Source organism: Musa acuminata, chromosome BXJ1-8 (genome assembly GCF_036884655.1).
Source record: "Musa acuminata AAA Group cultivar baxijiao chromosome BXJ1-8, Cavendish_Baxijiao_AAA, whole genome shotgun sequence".
NCBI classification, from domain to species: Eukaryota; Viridiplantae; Streptophyta; class Magnoliopsida; order Zingiberales; family Musaceae; genus Musa; species Musa acuminata.
In genome coordinates this window covers 52,258,366-52,282,135 of record NC_088334.1, presented here as the reverse complement: position 1 = coordinate 52,282,135, position 23,770 = coordinate 52,258,366, and the positions used below count along the sequence as shown (strand labels likewise).

Below are 23,770 nucleotides of genomic sequence, written 5' to 3'. Positions count from 1 at the left end.
CTAGAGAATAGGTTCTCGAAAGTAAAGGAAATAATTGCACTGTTTTCTGCATCATCTTCAAGGTCGACGTTGAATTTCCAATTGTCCAACATGGCAGACACAGAAAATTGGAGGGAAGGCCAATTGTGTACACTGATATCATTTACATACGAAATGCCCTCTGTAAATACTTGAGATTTTTGTTCTGACAACACATCCTGTGCTCTAAGTAGAGCACTGAATATTTTCGGTGAGAAATGCATTGCAAGAAATGGTACAACAAGATCAACCTAGACAACAAAGAGGTATGACATTTGGATGTTACCAAGCATAAGAAGCAACAAAATATAATATTGATAAATAGGCACATATACAAGAAGATAAACTTTTCAGTAATATGCGAGACTAGGTGGAAGTTAATGATATTACAAAAATAACTCATTCATACAAATGTCAAAATCCCCAGACAGAAAGCCACAACTACCAGTCTGTGGAAAGGCATAAACATGCGACTTGAACATAAGGTAAAACCTTGTTTTAGATCTTGTATAAGGATCAACATATAGCATAACATTCCTTTATGGGCAAAGCAACTGCTAAATCATTCGATTAAGAGATTGAAAAAAGTACAACAGACAGTTGTGAATGAAAAAAAAGGAAAAGGAAAGAAAGAAACAAAGATTTGTATAGGAGCTCAAAAAATCTCCTGCTGTAAAGGTTCCTATGGGAGCTTCTCTTGCTCCACTCCAAGGGCGGCAAGATAGGTCAGATGAAACTCTCCAACAGCAACACTGATATCATCTCTAGCTTGCCTTTCTCAGCAACTGCAAGCCTGCTTCATTCAGAAATGAAGGATGGTTTCTTGATGATACTTGGTAGGTCCTGTTTAGGTGTTATATATTATGGTTGTGATCAAGTTAGTTTGGTCAATGTTCACATGATTTGTTGGCATAATAAATAATTCTTGTAATGGCAAGTTCCAATGTTTCTAGTTACAAACTATTAGATCATTATACGTCACACAACAATGCAATTGCTAAATATTCCAATATTTCTGGTTACTTAGATCATTTGTATGCCATAGAACAATGCAATTGTTGGATACCGTAGTAAGAAACAGATGGTTGATAACATTGCTCCAAAGTCCAAAGACATACCTTTGGAGACAAAAGTTGACAAGCTTATATGTGAACTATGATTGACTGACATGTTATTAATTGATGCCCATTAATTGGAATACTTGGGAATTTATGTCATTTTACCTATTTATAATGGTGTATTATCAGATACAAATGATTTTACATATTGGCCATTTCTTTTTCGACAAGCCTACATAACCAGGTGCCACATTGTGCCCATTACCTAAAATAAAAATGAAGGTGCCATGGTATTTTGCTTAGATCGTTTCAAAAGGTATGTTCCAACATGGCAATCTTTTTTTTTATTTATCAACGAAAAGCTGCCTACCAAAGCAGCTCTAAGTATCAATAAGAGATGACTTATAACTAGTGATTTAAAAAGCGCTAAGCGCCAAAAGGTGTCAAGGCCCCAAAACGGCCGAGGCACTAGGCGATAGCCTGTACAAAATGAAGCGTTTTGAAATATAAAAATATAAAAATATATAACATAATTGATAAATATGATTATTTGAATAAAAATATGATATTAAATTAAAAATCTACTGTTAATAGTAGTTAGAGGGGGAGAAAAGAACTATTAACAATAACAGAGGGGGATAAAGGGTCACCGACAATGGAAAGTGGCAATAGCAACGGTGAGAAGGCAGTCGTGAGAAGCTGGCAGCAACAGCGACGAAGGATTAGTTTAAGACAGCCGCAGCAGCGCTGCGAACTACAACAGCGGTAGTGGCAGAAGCTCCAGAGGGCGTCCTTTGATGGCGAAGGAACCTACAGTCCTCTCCTTCGACAGTAGAAGGAATTGCACACGGAGTGACAGCAGAAGGAAGCTACGAGCTCATGCAAAGCTATTGGACCCATTCGTCGGCGACAAAGGCTCAGTCTATTGCGTCTGCGGTGGAGGCAACGACAAAGAGCAACAGCGACGAAGGCAAAAGCAGTGCTAGGGTTTGCTCGGGGTCACGCGAGCATAAAGAGTGGCTTTTGAGGGTAAGAAAGTGGTTAGTTGGTTTAATCGAACCAACTTAAAAGTCTGGTTCGATTGCCTTATCTGACCCGAGTGCTCGCCCGAGGCGCTCGATGCCTAGGTTCTAGCGAGCACCAAGGCAGCGCCTCATTGAAGTGCGCTGCCTAGTCCACCCATGAGTCGCTCAAGGCTCACCTCGCTTGAGCGCCTAGGTGAGCGCTCGGGCGCCTATTTAAATCACTGCTTATAACTGTAATAGAGACATTAGTGATATTGGTTTGGTCCAAGTTGAGTGATAATGTATTGAAGCATCAACCAATTTGTTTGTTTTTTGTGATTGGAATATGGCAAATGTTGTGAAATGAATCATTTCGTAGATCTTGCATTGACAGGGTACGAATGAAGGAAAACAAAGAAGGTAATAGAAAGAGAAGTTTACTGGAGATAAGGCCAGTTCTCCCCTCCTTTTTTTTTTTTACTTTTCCTTTCCTCTAGCTTCTTTCCCAGTCCTCTGTTTTCTTCTTTCTTTTACATCCTCCAACATCACTTGTGTCGGCACTATCTTCATATTGGTGATGTGCTGATCTGCACATAATATATCTAGGCACCAGCTGACACAAGTGTGTGCTATGGAATTTCAGACTTTGTCTAAACTTTCTTTACCGCTTTGTTGTCATTATTGTTGTTGTCTAAACCAAGGTCTGCAATTTCGTACCATACCAAAGTTTCGACGATCGCTCAATACGGTACGAAACTGTATACCGAGCGACATACCGCTCGGTATATATTATTATTTATATTATTATTATTATTATTATTATTATTATTATTATATATATATATATAACTTGACGACGTCGCCTCTCTCTTCTCCCAAGCGGGGCGACATCGCCTCGTGTGTGTGTATATATATATATATATATATATATATATATATATATATATATATATATATATATATATATATATATATATATATATAAGATTATATATATTTATATATATATTTTTTATTTAAAAGGCGACGTCGCCTTTTCCTTCCCCACGCGGGGCGACATCGCCTCGTTTATTTAAATATATATATATATATATATATATATAAAATCCGAAAAAGGCGATGTCGCATCACCTCGGCGACGTTGCCGAACATCGCCTTTTTCTAAAATATTTATATATAAATATAAATATATATATATATATATATATATATTATTTTATTATTTTTTTCGTTCCGCCCAGTAACGGGTGGTCCACGTACCGGTATGCCATCGGACCGATACGTACCATCCGTACCGGGCGGTATCATTCGGTATTGCCTTCCTTGGTCTAAACTTCACAGAAGAAACCTGTTCCTTCAACTTTCAAAAAAAAAACAATCACAAGAAAGCAATATGTAAAGAACAGAAGGAAGCAAGAACATAATTATCATAAATATGCATATGCTTCATAATGCACCATAACCATGCACAAGAAAGCATACAAGATCACAAAAATTGAGAAGTACCTCCAAAATTTTTAAGTCTGCCTCATCAAAGAAGATGCACAGCCTAGTGTCAAAAGATGCATTAAAATCATCTATCACCGGGACTACTCTTGGTACGTTTGGCTCAAATAAGTTCACCTGCAAGAGTTAAAGTGGAATACAATTACTATAATATACACTAAAATACAAAAAGAAAAAGAAAACAAGCTAATAAAAGCTTATCTAATATAATAAAAGCTAATAACAGAAAACAAGTTAATATAATATACCTTAAAACCTGTCAATTCAATCCCAAAGCAATTATAGGCATCTTGAATTTGAAATTTTAGTTGGGTGCCATTTATGAGATAAGTTGGGCATATGTTTTCCAAGCAGAGTCTGCTATTCAATATCGGAGAACTCTCCTGCTGAGTCTTGGATTGAAGGAAAATTTTATCAAATTCCAATACCTGCCACATTATTTTTTGTATAATTATTAAAACACCAATAGAGAGCATAATGTAGAAGATCAACACTAGCAAAAAGATTAACCATAAGCAAAAATAATTACAAAATGCCAGAATGCATAAATAAACCTTATCCCATAAAGTGTGTTTAGATCAAGTATCTAGGAGAAAGCCTCGTGTAATCTTAGAAAGATCATAACAGAGTGGCTTCTACCTATTTCTATTCATGTATTTAAGTTTGGATATCAGATTGGTTACCCACTGATACTGACTGGGAAAGAACAATATGGAAGGTGTTAAGGGGCTGGTACCGGTCTTCTCTTCCTTTTCTTTCATATTATTCTTCACTTCCATTTATCTCACTCAAAATCCATTGATACTTCCTATTCTTCCTCCTACTGGTAGATATGTCACAATACCAACATCCGCACTTGCAATATTCCCGTCACAAAAAAGATGTGGCAACAAAAGATATACTTTCCAGTTTCCAGTTTCCACAGATATAGATAGGCATTCACAAAGAAGGTCACCAAGAAAGATGTACAACACCTCAATGCAAAAGTACCAGAGAAAATCATCCAGAAAAAGCTTGACTACAAATATGAAATAAGAATGATTTCAGCTTCCATTTTGATCTGCACCAGAACTGCTGAAGCTACACAACCCAAATCCACAGCATCCGGCTATAAAGAACATGTACTACCACTATAAGAACTCAAAAGACATAAAAGCAATAACATGTAAAATATAGAATGGAACAGAAGAAAGTAGTTTTTTTCTATAAATCTCATGCTTTAAAATTCTATGAAAACTGAAACATGTATAAAAGAATTACATCTACAATTTTTAGGGAAACCGAATCATCACTTTTCAGGATGTTGCATGAGTAAATCAGCATACAAAACGATTGCTCAAATATAAATTTTTGACAATTTTTGTGCTCCTTTCACATGATACCATTAATCTAATAAGGTAAGATTTCATGCATTTAGATGACAAACGTTCTGCATATACAGAACTTCTTATGACTCTTGCACATGAACTTATATCATACACACAGCTTTTGAAACCTCAAGACAAAAACCAAAATTAATGTCTGAAATTGAATGTGATAATTTGAGCTTTTGTATAGAAAGTGTTGCAGAAGAATGTCACAATACATAGAACTTGATCAATCAAAGTTCACTATTGAAACAATCCAAAAGCTGCGATAACATAATAGTTGCATTTAAACTAGTCTAACATAAATAGTAAATCTACAATCACGATAATGTCTAGATCACAAATGCATTTACCATATTGAGAACTTTTTGCTCCTCATTTTGCAATGGTAAATTCAGGATAGCTTTGTGAATAGTAACATCCCAGTACAGCTTCTTATGGTTACAGATATAGTACCTACAGTTTGAACCAAAGAATACAATGTACTTATATCAGGAAAAGTAACTTCCTTGCTATACATGTATAATGTCATAAATTCATACTTGGTACCTGAAAATTTCTAGGCAAAAAATAATTGAAAACTTACTCAAATTTTGCAAGCAATCTAGCCTCAAAACTTTTCAGCTCATTTAGTGATGACAGCACCTGCCACAGAATCACTAACAAGTCACATTTGTGATCACCACAACTGCATAGATGGAATAATTTAAATGCACTATTATGGATGGAATAACAATGAAAAATTATGCCAAGAAAATTCCAACAAGAAGTGGTGCAGATAGATGTCGGAAGAATTACAAGCAGAAGCATGTGTCTGGGAGAGAGAAAAAGCAGACATGACAAAAGGCATTTAAAGAACAGTTAATAAAATATGACTTACACAAGAACCAAAGTATTGTGACCACAAATACTTGAATAAGAATTATTTTTTAACATACAGCTGTAGAGGATAGCATCAACCACTCGGGATAAGACTCAAATATGAATTTGTGCAACCAAAATAGGCACAAGAACGGTTGTCTAATTTTGATCTCTCTCCAAATTTACTAAAAAAAAAATTTGGGCCTTAAGTCGTAACACCACCATACTTTTAAGCTAGTGTTGTCTAATTTTGATCTCTCTCCAAATTTACTAAAAAAAATTCTGGGTCTTACGTCGTAACACCACCTTACTTTTAAGCTAACAGTAAACGCATGATCATGTAAAAGTGGAGCATATGTATATCAAGTTCAGATGTTAATAAAATATAGGAAACTATATGCCTAAAGCAGACCACTTGATCATTTTTTGTCAACCTATCTGGATTCTGGGTGGTACTAAGCCCTTATCCAATGCAAATTCAGGTGACAAATTGATCGACAATCTTATTAGACATGTAGCAATTGTCTTCTATTTGAAATACATATCCAGGATAAGCCACCTTGCAGCAGATCTAAGCACATCTTGCAGATTTGTTTCATTCTTTCGAAATGCACCACAAAATCAAAATAAATGACTATCCAAATAGAATCATAACTTTCTTTAAATGTTGACATTCCCCCACTCAGCTAAATATGCATGGAAGTTGTTTAGAGTCACATTTGAGAATTGTGTGTGTTCCCATAAATGCCTAGAAAGTAACTCACTAATTTTTTACTCAGTTTCAATTTTTAATTATATATAAAATACAAGTTTAGCAACACCAAGAGATGTGCCGAAGGTACAGTTAAGATTAAGGTTTAAAATTAATGGCTAAAGGACTTGTGCACCAATACTTGGTAACAGTCAGTACGGAATGACCAAAGAGAGAAAAAATAGGAAAGGAAGAGAAAAATAAGAGGAGAACACTATCACGAACGGTCGTCGCGCACCCGCAACAACTCCGTTCAACGAACCGTTTGGCACTCTCATCTACATGTACAATTGCTTGACAGCATGTTTTAGCTTGGTTTTAAGTCCTTTTGTTTGTAAAAATGTAAGTTCGAACAAGTTGCAGTGCTACAATGCGACCGCTCACCGAACCGAGCAAAACAGCTACGTTTTCACGTGCCACGATCTGTTTTCTGCAGCCCGCTGCTGCACGCGAAACGTCAGCCATCTCAGCACCCTGGAACCACCCGGGTGGCACCATGGGGGATGGGGCTTCGGTATAATGTCGGGCGTTGAACAACCTTTCGCAAGTTTACACGTTACCTTGACGGGAACTTGTTGTCGCGCCCGGCACTCGGTGAGCAGCTGTTTGTGGACTTGCAGTTGTTCGTTCAACCCTCTAAAGTCCTTGTTTTCCTCCTCTCCCTCTTTTCTCTTATGCACGCAAGGTGCTTGCTGAATTGCTTGTAAAGCTTCTCCTTTTCACGAGACGTCAGGACTTGTCCGTCGCTCGTTCTTCGAACTAATCAACTTTCTCTTTTACAGTCCTTCGGGACCTGCGAGAGATTCAAGTGGGCTGATCTTTGCGAACACAAATCGCAAGGGCGAAGCGCGACTTAGGCAACGCAAGCTAAGTTCGCGTCTTTGCTGCAAGGGTGCTTCACGACTTAGGCAATTCCAGCTAAGTCTGTGACAACACGGCACCATGTGTGAAAGAGGTGGCAATGATGCATGGAGGAGACAGCAGCAACCACAAAGTTAGGAGTCAAAAATGGCAAGGACACAAGGTGGTGGATGCAAAGGCCTCAGTATGGCAAGGAGAAGGCTACAACGAAGGCAAAGCTGGTGGCACAGAACAAGCCTCCCCAAGCCCATATTCAAAAAGGAAGAAAATATTATAAAAATAGTATCAGTCAGTAAACATCTTACTGGGCAATGTTATCCTCGTAGGACACTCCTGGTATCGAACAATACCAGGCTAAAACAAAATATACAGGTTTTCAGAAGCAAAAGTTTAGATATTTTGAGTAATAATAGCATGTTTTTATGGTGATTGTTGTTGTTGGTTAAATTGATTCTTGATCTATCTCACACAGATTACAGCGAGATGCTTCCGAGTTCCAATGTTCCTCTAAAGCCAAAATAAATGTTAATGAAAGTAATATGATGTAGGCTAGGGTGTGAGGAGGATTTTGGCAACAATCAATCAATATGATGAAAGATGAGACAAAGAAAATGCAGAAAGGAGATTTGAACTCACTCTAGCACCTAAGATTTGAACAACAATTTCAAACCATCCTAGAAAACGTTAATTAGTTATTTCAATAAATTCTGTCACATCACCATCATTAAAAAAAATGTTTTTCACCTAAATCCATGAGAAGGATGTTTTGACGAATGGGTTGCTCTATTTTTTATTCAGCATGTTCCCAGCATCTATCAAATGGATTCTGGTGAAGAAACTTGATCTTGATTACTTAATTTCTTGCTGCAAAAGCTTTCAACAAAATTTCTTTAGGCTTGGAGACTAAAACCAGCAGAGTTGGTATCCAGAATATTCCATAAGATGTAACATCATGTAGTAAAGGAGACTGTTAACTGGCTCAAGTACTTCCATACGAAGATTTAAGCATCTTGTTCAAAAGTTCTTAAAAATATTGGACTCTGTTTGATAAGTGCTTAAAACGCAACAAAGATGGAGAAGGAAGGATGTGCAAAACTGCAACATAGAACCTGTCAAATATTAGAACCTCAAAATATCAGGTTGACCTACAATGCATGTATGCTGCTTCATGATAAATCAGACAGTGTGACTTAATGAAAAGCCTTTGTCTATACAATACAAAAAATGAATGACGGCCACAAGAACACTGATAAGAAAAGCAATGCCCAGAGGTGAAAGTTGCAAGCTTCACTTTAACACCACTAAGAAAATGCAACATACAAATGCCTAACTGCTGGAGACAGATAAATCATTTCAGTTCAAAGAAAACAAAATTATCAAGTTTTTAAAAAGCATAAATATAAATTAGCAGAACTAAAAATCATCCCAAAAGATGACTCAAATAATTGATGAATATTCAAGTTATTCTTACCCTATCTTGCTGGAACTGGAAGGAAGTGACAGCACGGTAAAAATGCTGAATATAGAAAAAGAATTCCTTTTCAAAACCAGCTTCAAATGGCTGGAGCACAATCTAATCACATAAAAAAGCTAAATTACAAATCAAGTTAAGATTATACGCCATGTCCAAAATACAAGTCTGCAGCTCTGGAACCCAAATGGGAATAACATGAAAGCATATTTGTCCTTTTCTTCTTCAGAAAAAAAATAAAATACCTTGATTGAAACATCATACTTTTGGTCCAAATGAGGCATATTTACATGTACACTAAGACATGGCAACAGAGACGTGGTCAGATTTTCCTCATTGATTACCTGTGAAAAACAAAGCATAAAACATGCTAGGGCATAAAATGTCACAACTTTTAGCATTAGCAACCAGAACTAAACAGAAAAAAATGGAAATTTGACCTTCTTATCCATCAAAATAACGTTCTCATTGCTTGGGTTGACAATCTTAATAGAACCTATCGAGGCAAGAATGGCTGCAGAATCATCCCAGAATTCACATTCAAAGACAAATTCACTGCATATTGCTGTACCAATCCTCTTGTCAGATGCTCTAAAACAAAGTGAACAAAGATCAATGTAAAAATACCACTGAGTAATACATATCATACTATCATAGAACAATGAAAAAAATCAACTATTATCAACCACATATAGATTTGACAAATGATTCAAATTCAAACAATTAAGTTCTACATAATATGATGAAGAAAAAAACCATATATGCTTCAATCTTTAAAACTTCATTCACTAGAACAAATAAAAACCTGACAAGACTAAAAAGTGATCATGAACTTTAGTCATTGACCCATCAAAATTTTCCTTCTCTAAAAAAGAAAGCAGCTAAGGCAAATTTACTTTCTAGTTTCTACCATCACAACCGTGGTTCAAAACTTCGACTACTGGACCTGTACCAGTCCTTGGCTGGACTAGTATTAATCTGGTATATACCGGTGTACCAACATATGATACACCAGCCGAGGAGGAAAAGAAGAGAAAGAAGAGGAGAGGAGGAGAAAAAGAGCAGACCAGGAGGACATGGAAGAGGAGGCAGAGGAGTAGAAGAAGAGGAGGGAGAGGAGAAGAAGCATTGGACAGACGGGCAAGCAGGTAGCACAAGATGAAACCCCTTTTTTATCAAAAGAGAGACGGTATTAACCAGTGATTTAAAAAGGCGCTCGGGCGCTTGCCAGGCGCTCGGGCGAGGCGAGGCGAGGCGAGGCCCGAGCGCCTCGCTAAACTTCCAAGCGGCACGCATCAAAGAGGCGCCGCCTAGGCGCTCGCCCGAGCCTAGGCGCTGGGCGCTTCAGGCGAGCGCTTGGGTTAAACCAGGCGACCGAACCAGGATTTTAGGTCTGGTTCGGTCTCCAGTGGTTAGTTCGTTCAATCGAACCAACTAAAATCGATATAAGCTATCGCTGCCCAACCCTAATCGACTAACCCTGCTTGTTGCCGCTGCCGCTCCCACACCCGCTACTCGCCGCTGCCACTGTCGCCGCTCCTGCTCCCGCTCCCGCTCTCGCTCCTGCTCCCGCTGCCGCTGTCGCTACTCGCCGCTCGCCGCTCCCGCTACCGCTGCCTCCTTACACTCCCGCTACTGCTGACTCCTTACACTCCCGCTCCCACTGTCACTGCCTTCTTACACTCCCGCTCCTGCTACGCTCGGGCGAGAGCCTAGCGCCTCGGGCGTTTTTGGACCTTGGCGCCTAGCGCTTTTTAAATCACTGGTATTAACTAGAACACTGAAACCCTACATGAAAAATTAATAATAATTTCAAATCAGACTTACCACCCTACATGACAATTGATGAGGAAGATTTTTTTCCTCAATCAATAAGAATAAAGAATGTGTCCACAATTACTTAAAACAGAATCAAATTGACAAGCCAAAACATTGAAACTATATGAGTTGTGCATATAAAGACACAAGATTGGTATATGTTAAAAAAATCAATTTGATTTTATACAAAAAAATCAACCAAAGAATCATTATAGACAATTAACAAAAATAAATGGATTAAAAATATTAACACATGGTTTTTTTAATTAAAATTTATGAAAGAGTTCCTACTTCCTGATGACTATGTTACTCTACCGTCAAAATGGAATATCAAACATGACAAAGGATCTCTTGTATAGGATACTACAACAAGCCATAATGGGATCAGCTATATGGATCTTTTGCTAGTTGAGCTATGTAAAAAGCTAAATCTATACCTTTAGTTGAGCTCTGTATATGGCTAAGGCTATGCCTTTAGTTGAATTAATAATTCAATATGGGATAAGATTATTTTAAGGATATATTTTAAAAAAATTCAGACACAATAAATAATATATTATAGATCTTTTATACATTTTAACTGAAGTTTAAAATATTGATCGGCAAGTATCTCCAACTAGTATTTTCAGGTTCAATCAAGTACCGATATAGGATAGGTTACTGAAATCAAATGTATAGGTTACCGAAATTGGACTGATATTTAAATTCTTGATACAAACATATTTAAGTAATTTGAGATCATGTCAAAATAAGTCCAGTTATTTTCAAAGTATTGTACTTTTAATTTATATTATCTACTTTTTCTCTTTCACTCCCATTCTTCCTTCTTCTCCGCTCTTCTTCCATTCTCATGTCTTCATCTTAAATTCCTTTTAGAATATAGTTTGAACAGGATCCCTTGATATCCAAAATTCCAAATTCCACGACTCTGGTTAGATCCCAAGGGTCCCATGATGTTTGGCCAATCTATAACAACAGAAACAAGTGAAAATGTCCCAATTATTGCTTGCCTCATCTCTCTTAGAAATAAGTATAAACACTAGATTGGTCTTATGTACCAATAGCAATGGAACATCAGCATGGGCAGAAGCAATAACAAGGATTCTCACCTCCTCCTCCTCACCTCCACTTACGTTGTCGCTTTGATTCTTCTTTTCCAAGATGTCCTACCATAATTGACAAGAATCTAAATAATTCCTAGTCATTTTTTATTAACCCCCACCATGTTAGTATCAGCCCATATTAGCACCAATGTTGTTTCATGTTGACAAAGTACGGTGGGATTAAGGGCTGTGCCAGAACCAGTACCTAAAGATATAATGTAGCAACTTTGAGAAAGGAGCTTTTAGCAGTTACATTAATGTGTCATCACCCATTCAGATTATGGAACTCTCAACAATAAAAAGATTGCATAAGGATAAATCCTTACCTTTGTGCAGTCATCATGGACAAACCCACAAGGTTGTATACTCACCACAAATAATCATTAAATAAGTTGTCTGCTAATAGGCCCATCTTGTTATTTTAGGCAAGACGACATTTTTTTTCACTAATGAGATTTAAATAGGTACAAACTTTAAACTTTTCTCTACAGAAATAAACTCTAGAAATCAAGCAGTTGAGGATAATAGGACTACAAGTTACTATGTGAACTCATAGGGAAGCATAGAATATCAATTAAAATAAATTATAAATGTACGAAAAAGTTATCTAGTCAGCTCTCTTGCATTGATTACTTGATAGGAAAGGAGCAAGATCGTATAGCAGTAGAAAGATCAAATAATGAGAGGCATCTAAAACACTATATGAACATTATATGCTCCATAAAAGAAAAGGTTGCATAAGATAAATACAAGGCCTGTCTCCATGAGAGTGTTGAGCAGTTAGGAATTAAATACCCAAAAAGTTTGACACCATCGAGATCAGAAATTTGAGATAGACGAATACAGTTCCTCAATTAAATATGTGAATGTTGTGATAAATTTTTAAACAATCAAATAGTGTACATTTTACATGCCAAAACATATAGGAGCATTTTCGTCAAAAGATAAAACGAGGAAAATGAGCCTATTTCAGGTGAACAACGAGTTGAAAGGTGATGTACAATATACATGTAGTGTTGTACAGACTCTTCAAAACATTCATTTGGAAATTATTCTTCTCCTATCCCCCATATCTCCATCATGTTTCTACACTGAAACAGTTCCACGGATATCCTTGCATAAGCGACCACATCAAATAATAGTTTTCACATCCATTCAACACTGCTGGTAAGCCAGGTAAGTCGGTATAAATGGGAGGAAACATCGAGTATGATTTAAGGCATTGTCTCATATTGTCAAAGAGTGATTAGTTGATCCTAGTTTGACCATTGATATTGCCTGCAACAGCGCTTAATGGCAGAAACAGATCCATCCATATTGCCAAACCCAAAGAGTTGGGATTGATGGCTTCTTGTTACAATCACGAACATAACAACAATATGGAAATATATTTTGAGATAATTTATTTCACAAGTGAGAATTCTGCTTGCATATTTATACTTCTTAATCTCAAGGGTGTTAAAAGCATGTACAATATATAAAATACAATGTCTTAAATAAAGCTTGATGAATATTTATTTACTCCGAATCATTATGCAACATTTTAAAATTTTCAGCTCCACCAGTTCTTGACCAAATCATATACCAGCTTTCACATCCATGAACTAAATAAGTTATCTATGAATTGTGAAAAGTTCAAAATTAACATATGAAGTTCACAAGCATGATTAGAAACAATCTAGATCATAAATCCTTCTCAAATCATGTTTCCTATGGCCTAATCAGTGTCCTAGAGGATGGCCAAGAGCATGTGTCTAAGGGTACAAAATCAGCCATCAATAAGTTCACCTGCTAAGTTTGTTCATACAAGATGCCTATGAAAAGCCTCTCTTTTTTTAATGAAATGTCTGATTGGAGGTAAGATGATAAAAAGAACAAGCACATCAACCGACCAAGCTAAAGCAACCATGTCCTTCCCCATTCTCAACTGTTACAATTAATTGTCTTCAAATTGTTTATTTCCAAATTTATGCTAACTGCATAAAGTCCTCTTCAAGTATCGGTAAATGAGATGTCATAAGTTCTTTCTATCAAGGTTTGCCTTTTCAAGTACCAGACCCGTTTCGGCAATCTGCTGGAATGGTATGTACCAGTGTACCAACACATAGTATGCCGGTGCATACCGGTATTTCGACAAGGAAGAAAAAGAGTGTGATGAGGAAGGGGCGGTGGAGGAATAGAGGAGGAAGGAGAAAGGAACAAGGAAGAAAATGAAAGAAAAGAAGAAGTACAACAGCAGTGTACCTGGGAAGCAAAAGCAGCGACAACATCGCAGCTGCGAAGAGGCAGTGCCACTGTAGCATCACAGCAGCGAGAGGCAACAGCAAGAGCTGTGGCATTGTACACGAGAAGAGGGCTTGTGAACCCCTATTTTGCCTTTTTTTTCTTTTTAAACACTGAAATGGACTGGGCCCACCAATTTTTGAATTTTTAACTATTTTAATCGGACCACTCGAAATGGGGGTGGTCCGTGTATCGGTCCACACCCATACTGTACCATTTCTCGTGGTACAACAGTCACTGCTTTCTATTGTTATTGCCAAATACTATACTGGCAACAAGAACATGTTTTCTTATTTAGAACCAAGACCACACCCAATAAGCATCATGTCACATGTGGAAGTAAAAGATAGTGTAACACAAGGTTTGAAATTTCGTACCGTACCAATATATCGAGCTTTGCACAATACAATACGGTATGGTGTATCGAGCGGTACATCAAGGCATACCGAACAGTATGCCTAAAAATATATATATAATTAATATATAAAAATATAAAATATATATTTTTTATATATAAAATATAAAAATCAATATATAATAAATATTTTAAAAAAGGCGTACGCAGCCTCAGTGACGTCGCCTCCTCCTCTTCTCCTCATAGCCTCGTCTGCTATATTTGGCGAAGAAGACGATGAAGACGTCGAAGGCCACAAACATCTCTAGCCTTCAGCGAAGAACGCGGCGGCTAAGAAGGCCACAGAGTCGCAGACGAGGCGATGAAGGAGACAGCCTCTTTCGCTGCTCTAGCCGCTCCCTCCCTAATCCCCGCACCTCCAGATCCTCCTCTTTACGACTTTCCTCGTCGTTACCTCCTGGATCGGGATCGTCGAGGGAGGGCGACACCGGATCGAGATCGAAGAAGGGCATAGAAACAAGTTCTCACCGAGGTTCTCCCGATTCTCCCTCTTCTTCGAACGCCCTCTCCTTCTTCGACGCTTCTCCCTTAGTCTCATCGTAGCCAAGCTGGTACCGCCCAGTGGCAGGCGGTAACAATCGAAATTTCGATTATTACTGACTGAAACAACCTCGTATCGTCCGATACGAGGCTATAAAGAGCGGACCGCCCAATAGCGAGCAGTCCACGTACCGGTTCACGGGCGGACCGACACATACCACCCGGTACAAGTGGTACGATTCAAAATCGCAAACCTTGACTGTACATCATATTCCAATTTTCTATATGAAATCAAATGTTAAAAGACTCACTTTGCTTATCACAAATTAGAAAATGTGCTAGAAAATTGATAGAACATGCAAAATAAGATAGAAGGACCTATTACTTGGTTCTGATTGAGGTGATAATTTGACTAATATTGAATCTAACTGAAGATGAGCAAGATCCGCTCCTAATTGAAGAATCGCCAGACAAAGAAGATGTTGGGTGAAACTCAGTTGCTTCATAGATATCCTGCACAAAAGAAATAGATGAAAACTGAAAGAAAGGGATCACACTGGTGACAAAATCAATACAACCTTAATAATGTCATCAGAAACAACGCCCGCAAATGAACCAGTGTCTGACGTTCCACCAGCTCCAAGCATGCCAAGAGATAACCAATTTAACCAACTAGGTGCTTTGGTTGAAGTCTGCTCTCCATTTTGGTTCTCTTCTTGAGCAGACTTAACACTAACGGGAACCTCTGAATTTATCAACAACTCCTGAAACAGAATCTTATATTAAAAAATTAGCCCTAGACAGTTATCAAAGAAATCTACAAATATAATTATTATGATAGAACATAAATAGAAAATCAATTCAGAACTTAACGCCATGAGCAATGTGATGAAATTTTTGTGGTGAAAAGATTATTGTCACCATTTCTTCATAAAAATACAAGACATATCTTCAATATCAAAATAATTTGTGATTCAACAGTTAAAAGTATTTGGAACTTCCAAGTCAACGAAGATGACTGCCCTGAATTTGTGATTCAGGGGAAGTTATCATGGTAAGTCAATAGATTTAAATTACAGAACCTTCAGTCATCATAGATGATGACTTTTGTGACACAATTATTTTGGCAGCAAAATATCTCACAATGGATTAATTGTCAAGACTAATATTTCCTTATCCTTCTATAAATAAAAACACCGCTTGTATTCATTCTTTCCACTTCATCCACAAATAAAAAATAGTTAGAACTTCCAAGCGAACGCAAAACAATAATGCAGAACTTATGAGGTCCTTTACATCATAATCTAACCCTATAATATTGGATTCACCTTCATTGAAAATACAGCATCGTTTGCACCACCCACAACCCAGGTAAGTGTTTTTCTTTTTTTCTTTTTTCTTTTTTTTTAATCTGGTCCCTCTTTGTCATTCTTTTTTGTTTTCCCTTTTTCCTCCCTGACAAGTCCCACCACTGCTTCCATTATTGTTAACAATAATTTAGTTTATCTGAAGCCTTAAAACCATCAAATCAATGATCTAGTCTTCAAGCCTGCAACAATATCTTAGATCTTCCCACAATTTCTTCATGTCAGAGAAATTTTTTTATTTATCTTCTTATTGTTAACCATCTTGAAATTGGAGAAAACACAAATGATCAGGCTGTTCTGATATCAACAGATGCACTGGATCATCCAGCACTTACTAGAAAGGGAGAGGAATGAAATTTGAATAGATCAATGTACATAGTTGCTGCTATGGCAGAAGTAAAGATGACAAGTGTTAATAGATAAGAGGAAAAAAAGTTAACCCAGGATATCTAAGGAAAACAGGGAATAGATGAAACAGAAATGAACAGCAATTCTGCATTATGAATGTGAACATAAAATATTATCATCAATATTACAGCCTGAAGAACAAAGTCAAGAAACAAAATCATGAGTGATATAAATTATACTGGCCAATATGAACCTATATGAGATAAATCAGGTATCTGAGCAAGATGTTTAATTATGCCTACAGTGTAAACACATCAGATGATGGCAGAGTGGCAAATTTGATGTTAGAATTTCTTTCTGTTCTCAAGAGACAAGATTAGGAATGTCGATCACTATACATTAAAAATATATGGTGCTATTTAACAATGATAAACCATAAGTTCAGCAATAGCAGTAGATACTGTTCGCCAAATGGCAAATAAAAGGGAGGTTCAGGTCAAAATATATTTCTATTCTTTTCCTAAGGCAAGAAATCAGAGTTATACATTTATTTTAAAGAAACAAATTAGAGTCATCATTGACAGACAACAACAAGGCACCTATAGAAAATCTTTTTTTGGTAATCTGTTAATCCTACTGTAAACAGAAATCAAGAACTGACGTCAGATAAAAATGATGGAGAAAATAACAGTAAATAAGATGTTCTTCCACCGTTAGTAAACACAAATGTAGTCAGAAACAACACCTGCAATTGTTGCTCAGCCAAAAACCTGTAGCTCAAAATATCATCAATATCACATTCTTTGTCCATCTCCTCCAGCTCTTGCAGAATATCTTTGCTGACAAGCTGACAAGAGGCCACTTGGACATAAGCAATTGCATATATCAGAAAAATATAATGGCTAAAATTGCCAAATTGTTGGATGACAGATAGAAATTCAAAGATATAATGGATGAAAATATGAGTATTCAATTTCCAATAACACTAAATTTCAGCAAATAATTTAAGCATAATACTCTAACCCTTAAGATTAAAGGTAGTAAGATCACAAGTGCAACACATAGTTAAAAAGACATGTTAATTTGAAATGAACTTGGGAGTTCGAGATCTATGGTGCTATACACTATAACATAATGGTTTTCTAAAAATGAAATAAAGAATAGAATATAAATGATGCAGGAGAAGATAGATATGGGCTCAAGTTGTTCAATTTTAACTTGTTACATTAAGACTTCCCAGTAACTAGAGTAATAAGGCATAAAACAAAGGAAAAAACACTTCCCCTCCAAAAACAAACATAATGACATGAATTCCTAGAAAGTAGCTAATGACATAAAGTAGCCAGAACTCAAAACTGACAAAAGTAGAAGTCAATTCCTCTATTAAGACAATTGCATCAGAAAACTAGACTTAATTCTTATTTTCAGCATCATTTTTCATTCCTTTTCTTCAGTGAAAAGGATATACACTTCATTAAAATATAAAAACAAGACATATATATATATATATATATATATATATATATATATATATATATATTCTTGGAGATATAAAAAAATAAAGTGAATAAATAAATGCTACAGATGGGAAAAAAAAGCTATAGCCAATTACAAGGCTTCAATCAGGAAAGAGACTCATTATGAGATGAATGAAGACTGAAGAACTCAGACTTGATTGAAACCCAATAATATGACCATAATCTTGGAACAGAGAAATTTATGGAAGAGAGCAGAGACAAAAAGGAGGACCATCATAACTGAATATTGTAGTGTTTGTTACCAAAAATATTACAACATGTGGGACAGAAAAGGATTATCCACATCTAAAATTTGTAGGAATGTCAGAAACAAGCCTCATTAACATGGTTTGGAAGGTTTCAGTTGTTTAGTCTGACAAGAAGTGATTCCAACACACAGCAAAACGGCACTTAATAAAATGGTCAATGGTCTTGAAATTGATGAAGCAAAAGACAGTTTTAAAGCAATTCACTAGCAACAACAACTTCCTTCTTACAGAATCTACTCTGAGGACAAACCATATCAAGCTCAAAATATGGGAAAGAGCAGGAGTTTACTAAAGGAAAAAATAAGCACCTTATGCTACCATGTTTAAGAGATCTGTAGACTAGAACTCATTAGATTTCAACTTTCAGAGAAAACCATCTCTAGAATCACAACCATGGATGAAACTAAAAGAAGCAAGAGATTAGCAAATTCCATGAGTTTGGATGAATCAGTATTACTTCTCATAATGTTCCAACATGGACCATCAGAGGAGCCTCTCCTCAGGGCTTGGTCCTGATGAAAGCATATGAGATCACTGTAGCCAAGCATAGAAGAAGATTGGGAAAGTTAAGCATTGATCTAATCCAAGGACTTCTCCAAGTGAGATTACTTGTTCACTTCATTGCACACTGTGCAGAGCCCCGTAGAGGAATGATCCACATGGAAAAAAGTATTCAAAAGTCTATTGTCAAATGGAAGATTTTTGACACCACGTTCCAATAAAGCAAGATTAAGATACATCAACATGATACATCTAAGCTTTCCTGATCCTTAGTTTACCCAAACCAAGCTCCAATTGACATAAACAACCCTGAAAGATTTTCTATTACCTCTCCAAAACAAAATATTATGAAAAACACCAATACTGTTGGTAATCCACCAACACAAAAAGAACACCAGAGGTTTACTAGTATTCCCCTAGAGGAGAAGAAAGAGCATTTCAACTAGGAGTCTGCAATCAAACTTCTTAACAAGTGGTAATTAATCCAATTTTTCAATGGAGTTAAAGGCAAAGAATCAGTCATTTCAATAATACGTCAAAGTGGGGCATGTCAATCGATGAGTTGGCCAAATGGAACAAATATTGTGACCCATGGATATTTGCTTATCTATAGAGAAATTATACAAAGCACACCAAATCAGATAAGGCTGAGATTAGGTTTAGTGTCTATTACCTTCATTAGCAATTTAGCAGCATAAAAGAGAATAGCATGTTCAAGTATTGAAATACCCTGGATATTCTCTTTAATGAATGTTAATAAAGTAACCAGTAGAGACTTAAATCATATAAGGATAAAATTTGGGTAAGTGATGTCCTCTTCATTGAAAAATGAAAATAGAATAGTATGATCCATGTATTCAAGCAAATTAGTGTAACCTCCCTTATCATTGGAACAAAGGCGCAAAGAAAGAGTGCCAAGAAGAATGGTCTCATTGCTTTACATAAGGCTCCCTCGGGCAAGAAATCAGCCACTAGAATTGGTATTCATAAGCAAAACAAACTTTGAAGGAAGAAATGCAGGCATTTGCTCAAGACCATCTATCTAGTTATAAATCCTTTATCTGTGAAGACATCAAGGATAAAGCCACAGTAAATTTTGTCAGATACTATCTATTAGAACTGCATCATACATGAAAAAGTAATCCAGTAACAATTACAAGAGTCCTGGATGGACCAACATTTAAGAAAGTAAGAAACATGAGCAATAAGAAGTTACAACTATACCTGATCTTGCTGTAGTAATTCCAACTTCCTTTTGTACAACTTGACATACTTCTGGCAGCAGATTCTGCAATAAGATAAATGCATATAAAGGTTCATTTATTCAACCAAAATCATATATTTAATCATCAACAAAGAAAAGAACCTATCAACCAAAAGAAAGCATTAGTTAAACATCAATGAATTTAACCAGGTTTGTAAGACTGGTGATTGGTCCTCTACCGCATAATTCCACGAACTTTTAGACACAGTCTTATACCTAAAGATCAAAATGTGATTCTAAAGAAGACAAGATAGTGGAGGGTGATCACTTAAGAAATATTAGAGAAGAAGAAGAGGCATAATTGCATGGTAGCATCTTCAGCAAATAAATTTAAACAGTTGGTTCACTCAAAATATTATCTCAAGTCCAAATGCCAATACACAACCTATTAGCATATTAATCTTAGATTAAAAATACTCAGCAGCACAGCCTTCTACAGTATAAATTTAAATTAGAGCATCAGAAGATCTTGAATCTATCAATATTAGTCATTTAGCTAATTTTCACACACCATAATAGAATTCCAAGTAATTAATTTATTATACTGGATTATCTAAATAAAATTATGGATCACAAAAGTCAAAGCAGCACTGCACTTGGCACTTAAAGAGTCAAGAGTCAAAGACTCCAACTAAAAAGCATTTCTCTGAAATCCAAAAGATATATAGCAAATTAAAGCAAGAAGCAAAAAGAAGTCAAAATCAACAAGACAGATTGTTTATAATGTTGCTGTTCTTCATGAATGTTTTCTGAAAGGCTTTTTTAGTGAATAATAAATTGCTAGTAATAAAAAAGGTGGATTTTCAACTTCTGAGATAGTATTCTTCTACATAATGTAAGGAGCACTAGATTGTTGTCTACAAACTCTACACAAGCTTCTCTTATTTATCTCGTTCAAACTCTTCTCACACTATAAATATATGAATGAACTCATCAATGAAGTGTACTATTATATTCATAATGAAAACATTTCAAGTTGATGTGTTGCTACTCGTTATAAATCTATGAGATATGTACATAAGCTACAGTTGTATAATTGTTTTCACCCACTAATTGTTCAGAATATAACTAGAATCCGTCTGTCTAACATCCTCTATGAGAGTAATTGAATTTGGGGCCTTACTCCTAAAGGTTCTACCTCTGCTAGATCCAGATACCATTTTGTGATGAAAAGTGAGCATAACAAGGAAATGGTTGGCCTGGTTGGAGGATGATATGTAGTCAAAGTACCCCTCCAAAAGTCGATTTCTTTTGTGGAAGTTGCCGCGAAACATACTTCCAACTTTGGATCTAAGGGCTAGAACTTTTCAGACTCAATTAGATCCCTGTCCAGTCCGCAAGTTATATTCTCATTCGCCCGGACACTTCCTTTTTCAATGCTTATTTTGCATTTGAGTTAGGAGAACTTGTCAAAAGCAGGTTGAAATTTTCTTTCAATGCTCTTTAATGATTGGTTTCAAAGGACTTGGCTTCAAGAAGACCAAGACTTAGAGAAACAGAAAGCCTGGTCAATAAGAAGTATCATAGGTAATTCTATGTGGTTCCTGTGGACCAATAGAAACGACAGTCACTATCACAACCACCAGCACAAACCATTTTCCTTGTTAAGTAAAGCAGTAGCTACTGCTAATGATCACTCCACCGGTCCTAAAAATTTGAGGGAATAAGAAGGCATTTAGCAATCTTGAAGAAAGTTCTACACTCAATTTTTCTATAGTGTGGTGTATCCTTTTAAACTAACTTATAATCTCAAGGCCGTGTAGTGGCAGCAAGATGCTCGCATAGGAATCTGCACAATGCCAAACATGTCAAATGCAGAGTTATATTTGAGACTTGAAAAGGGTAAGCTGGATGGGATAAAATTCATCTGGCTCAAATTAGATGGGCTGGAAATCATCTAATTGTTTGATGGGCTGGAAATCATCCAATTTTTTGATGGACCTTCTAAGGTTCCATGGCATTTGAAAGCAATTGTAACAGACATTTTGGAATTAGCTAAAGAGGTGAAGATCATAAAATTTAGCTATGTAAATACATCTCTTAAATCCCATATGCTGGCAAAAGCTGGCTGTTTAGAAAAAATAGCTCAATGCAGAGGAGTTAAATTACAGATGTCAAAGGAAAACAAGGTTTTTTTGTTGTAATAACATGTAAAAAATAAAGAGGGAAAACTCACATTCGTTTTCCAAGATTGCTCAAAGAAGTCTTTCTTAACTTTTGACGCACATCTGCTAGAACAGATTTCTGCGCATAATGCCATAGCATTCTTTGCCATCCTTCAACTTTCCTAGATAAAAAGCTTTGAGGGGGACGATACCGCCCATATCTGGAAAAAACATTTAAAAGCTGACACAAGTATAAGATGAAACAAAACAAAACATTTCATGAATAGCCGATGCCAACCACACTTAACAGTACATAGAGATAGTATTGCACTGACATGAAATGCTGTCCAGACCCTCGACAGCACATTAGCGACACAGAGCATTCAATGGAAATAAAAGCCTTGATACAATTATTTTTTGTTACATCATTTTAACAAATTTAAATATTTTCACATGCATGATTGCGTGCCAGAACTTTGGCAAAGAATTATTTGCAGAGTTATCAAAGACCATAAACAGTGATGAAATAACCAGGAAAAGCATGATTCTGTAGGTCGCCAATCATAATGTTAGAAAAAAAGGTGTCATTATACTGGAAAAGTGATATCCTAATTCCTAAAAAAGCACAAGTTTCTTCTCACTACAAAATTTATGTGAAGAAGAGATTTTGCAGACTCTTAAGTCTTAATAAATGTATTTAATGCAACATTAACTAGTTTGACAAACCGAATGTCAGAGAGCAAGGGCTAGAAATCTTCAAACTGGTGCTACAGAGGAAGTCAGAAAACAAAAGAGCACAGATGTTGATGTATTAGTAACATGGAGAGAAGGGTAGGTATAGTCAATGTTAACTAGGTGCCAATAAATAGGGTGGTGTAACAGGTTATTTAGCTACAAATTAAGAGAATAGGATATCAGGGCCATAATACAGATATATTTAGATGGAAATATGCAGATGTCAAACAGTAGGGCATGGTTGATTAGCTAAGCTGAATTTCCAATTTTCAGCCACTAAATGTGCAACTTTAGTACTATAATACTATGACAAAAGAAATCTGAATAAGCACACAAGATGAAGGACACGTAAGTCCAAGGTTCATACAAAACATGATGACACATCCACTGACATGGCCTTAAAAAAATAACTAGTGATCTTCCACAACAAACTAAGCAGACTGTGAAGTTACAGATTCGCAGACACAAACATGGACAGGGTACAAACAAAAACATATAACAGTATGAGATGCTTCTCTATAACCAGGAATATGTAAGCAAAATGAACAGAATTTCTCAGGTTCAGCAGCAAAAGCATTATTAATATAAAGTGATCCAACCAAACTGATATAGTGTATCACCTCTACTGCACATTTCACCTAAGAGGAAGAGAAGAACCTCCCAAATGC

General features: G+C 36.3%; 1 protein-coding gene across 6 annotated transcripts in view; it reads right to left on the bottom strand.

Annotated features, from left to right (window-relative positions):
* Nucleotides 1–23,770, bottom strand: part of LOC135586783 (uncharacterized) — a 60,894-nt gene that overhangs the window by 22,328 nt on the left and 14,796 nt on the right. For 5 of the 6 annotated variants that reach the window (XM_065081126.1, XM_065081127.1, XM_065081131.1 and 2 more), the window contains 13 exons: nt 22,439–22,588; nt 20,223–20,286; nt 17,457–17,558; nt 15,575–15,760; nt 15,382–15,509; nt 9,338–9,488; nt 9,143–9,241; nt 8,898–8,999; nt 5,540–5,598; nt 5,307–5,409; nt 3,835–4,014; nt 3,587–3,703; nt 1–269 (listed from right to left, as the gene is read on the bottom strand). In XM_065081126.1, the coding sequence (XP_064937198.1) occupies nt 1–269; nt 3,587–3,703; nt 3,835–4,014; nt 5,307–5,409; nt 5,540–5,598; nt 8,898–8,999; nt 9,143–9,241; nt 9,338–9,488; nt 15,382–15,509; nt 15,575–15,760; nt 17,457–17,558; nt 20,223–20,286; nt 22,439–22,588 (1,710 nt within the window). Of the gene's footprint in view, nt 270–3,586; nt 3,704–3,834; nt 4,015–5,306; nt 5,410–5,539; nt 5,599–8,897; nt 9,000–9,142; nt 9,242–9,337; nt 9,489–15,381; nt 15,510–15,574; nt 15,761–17,456; nt 17,559–20,222; nt 20,287–22,438; nt 22,609–23,770 lie in introns of all 6 variants that reach the window. The other variant, XM_065081129.1, reaches the window with a different exon arrangement.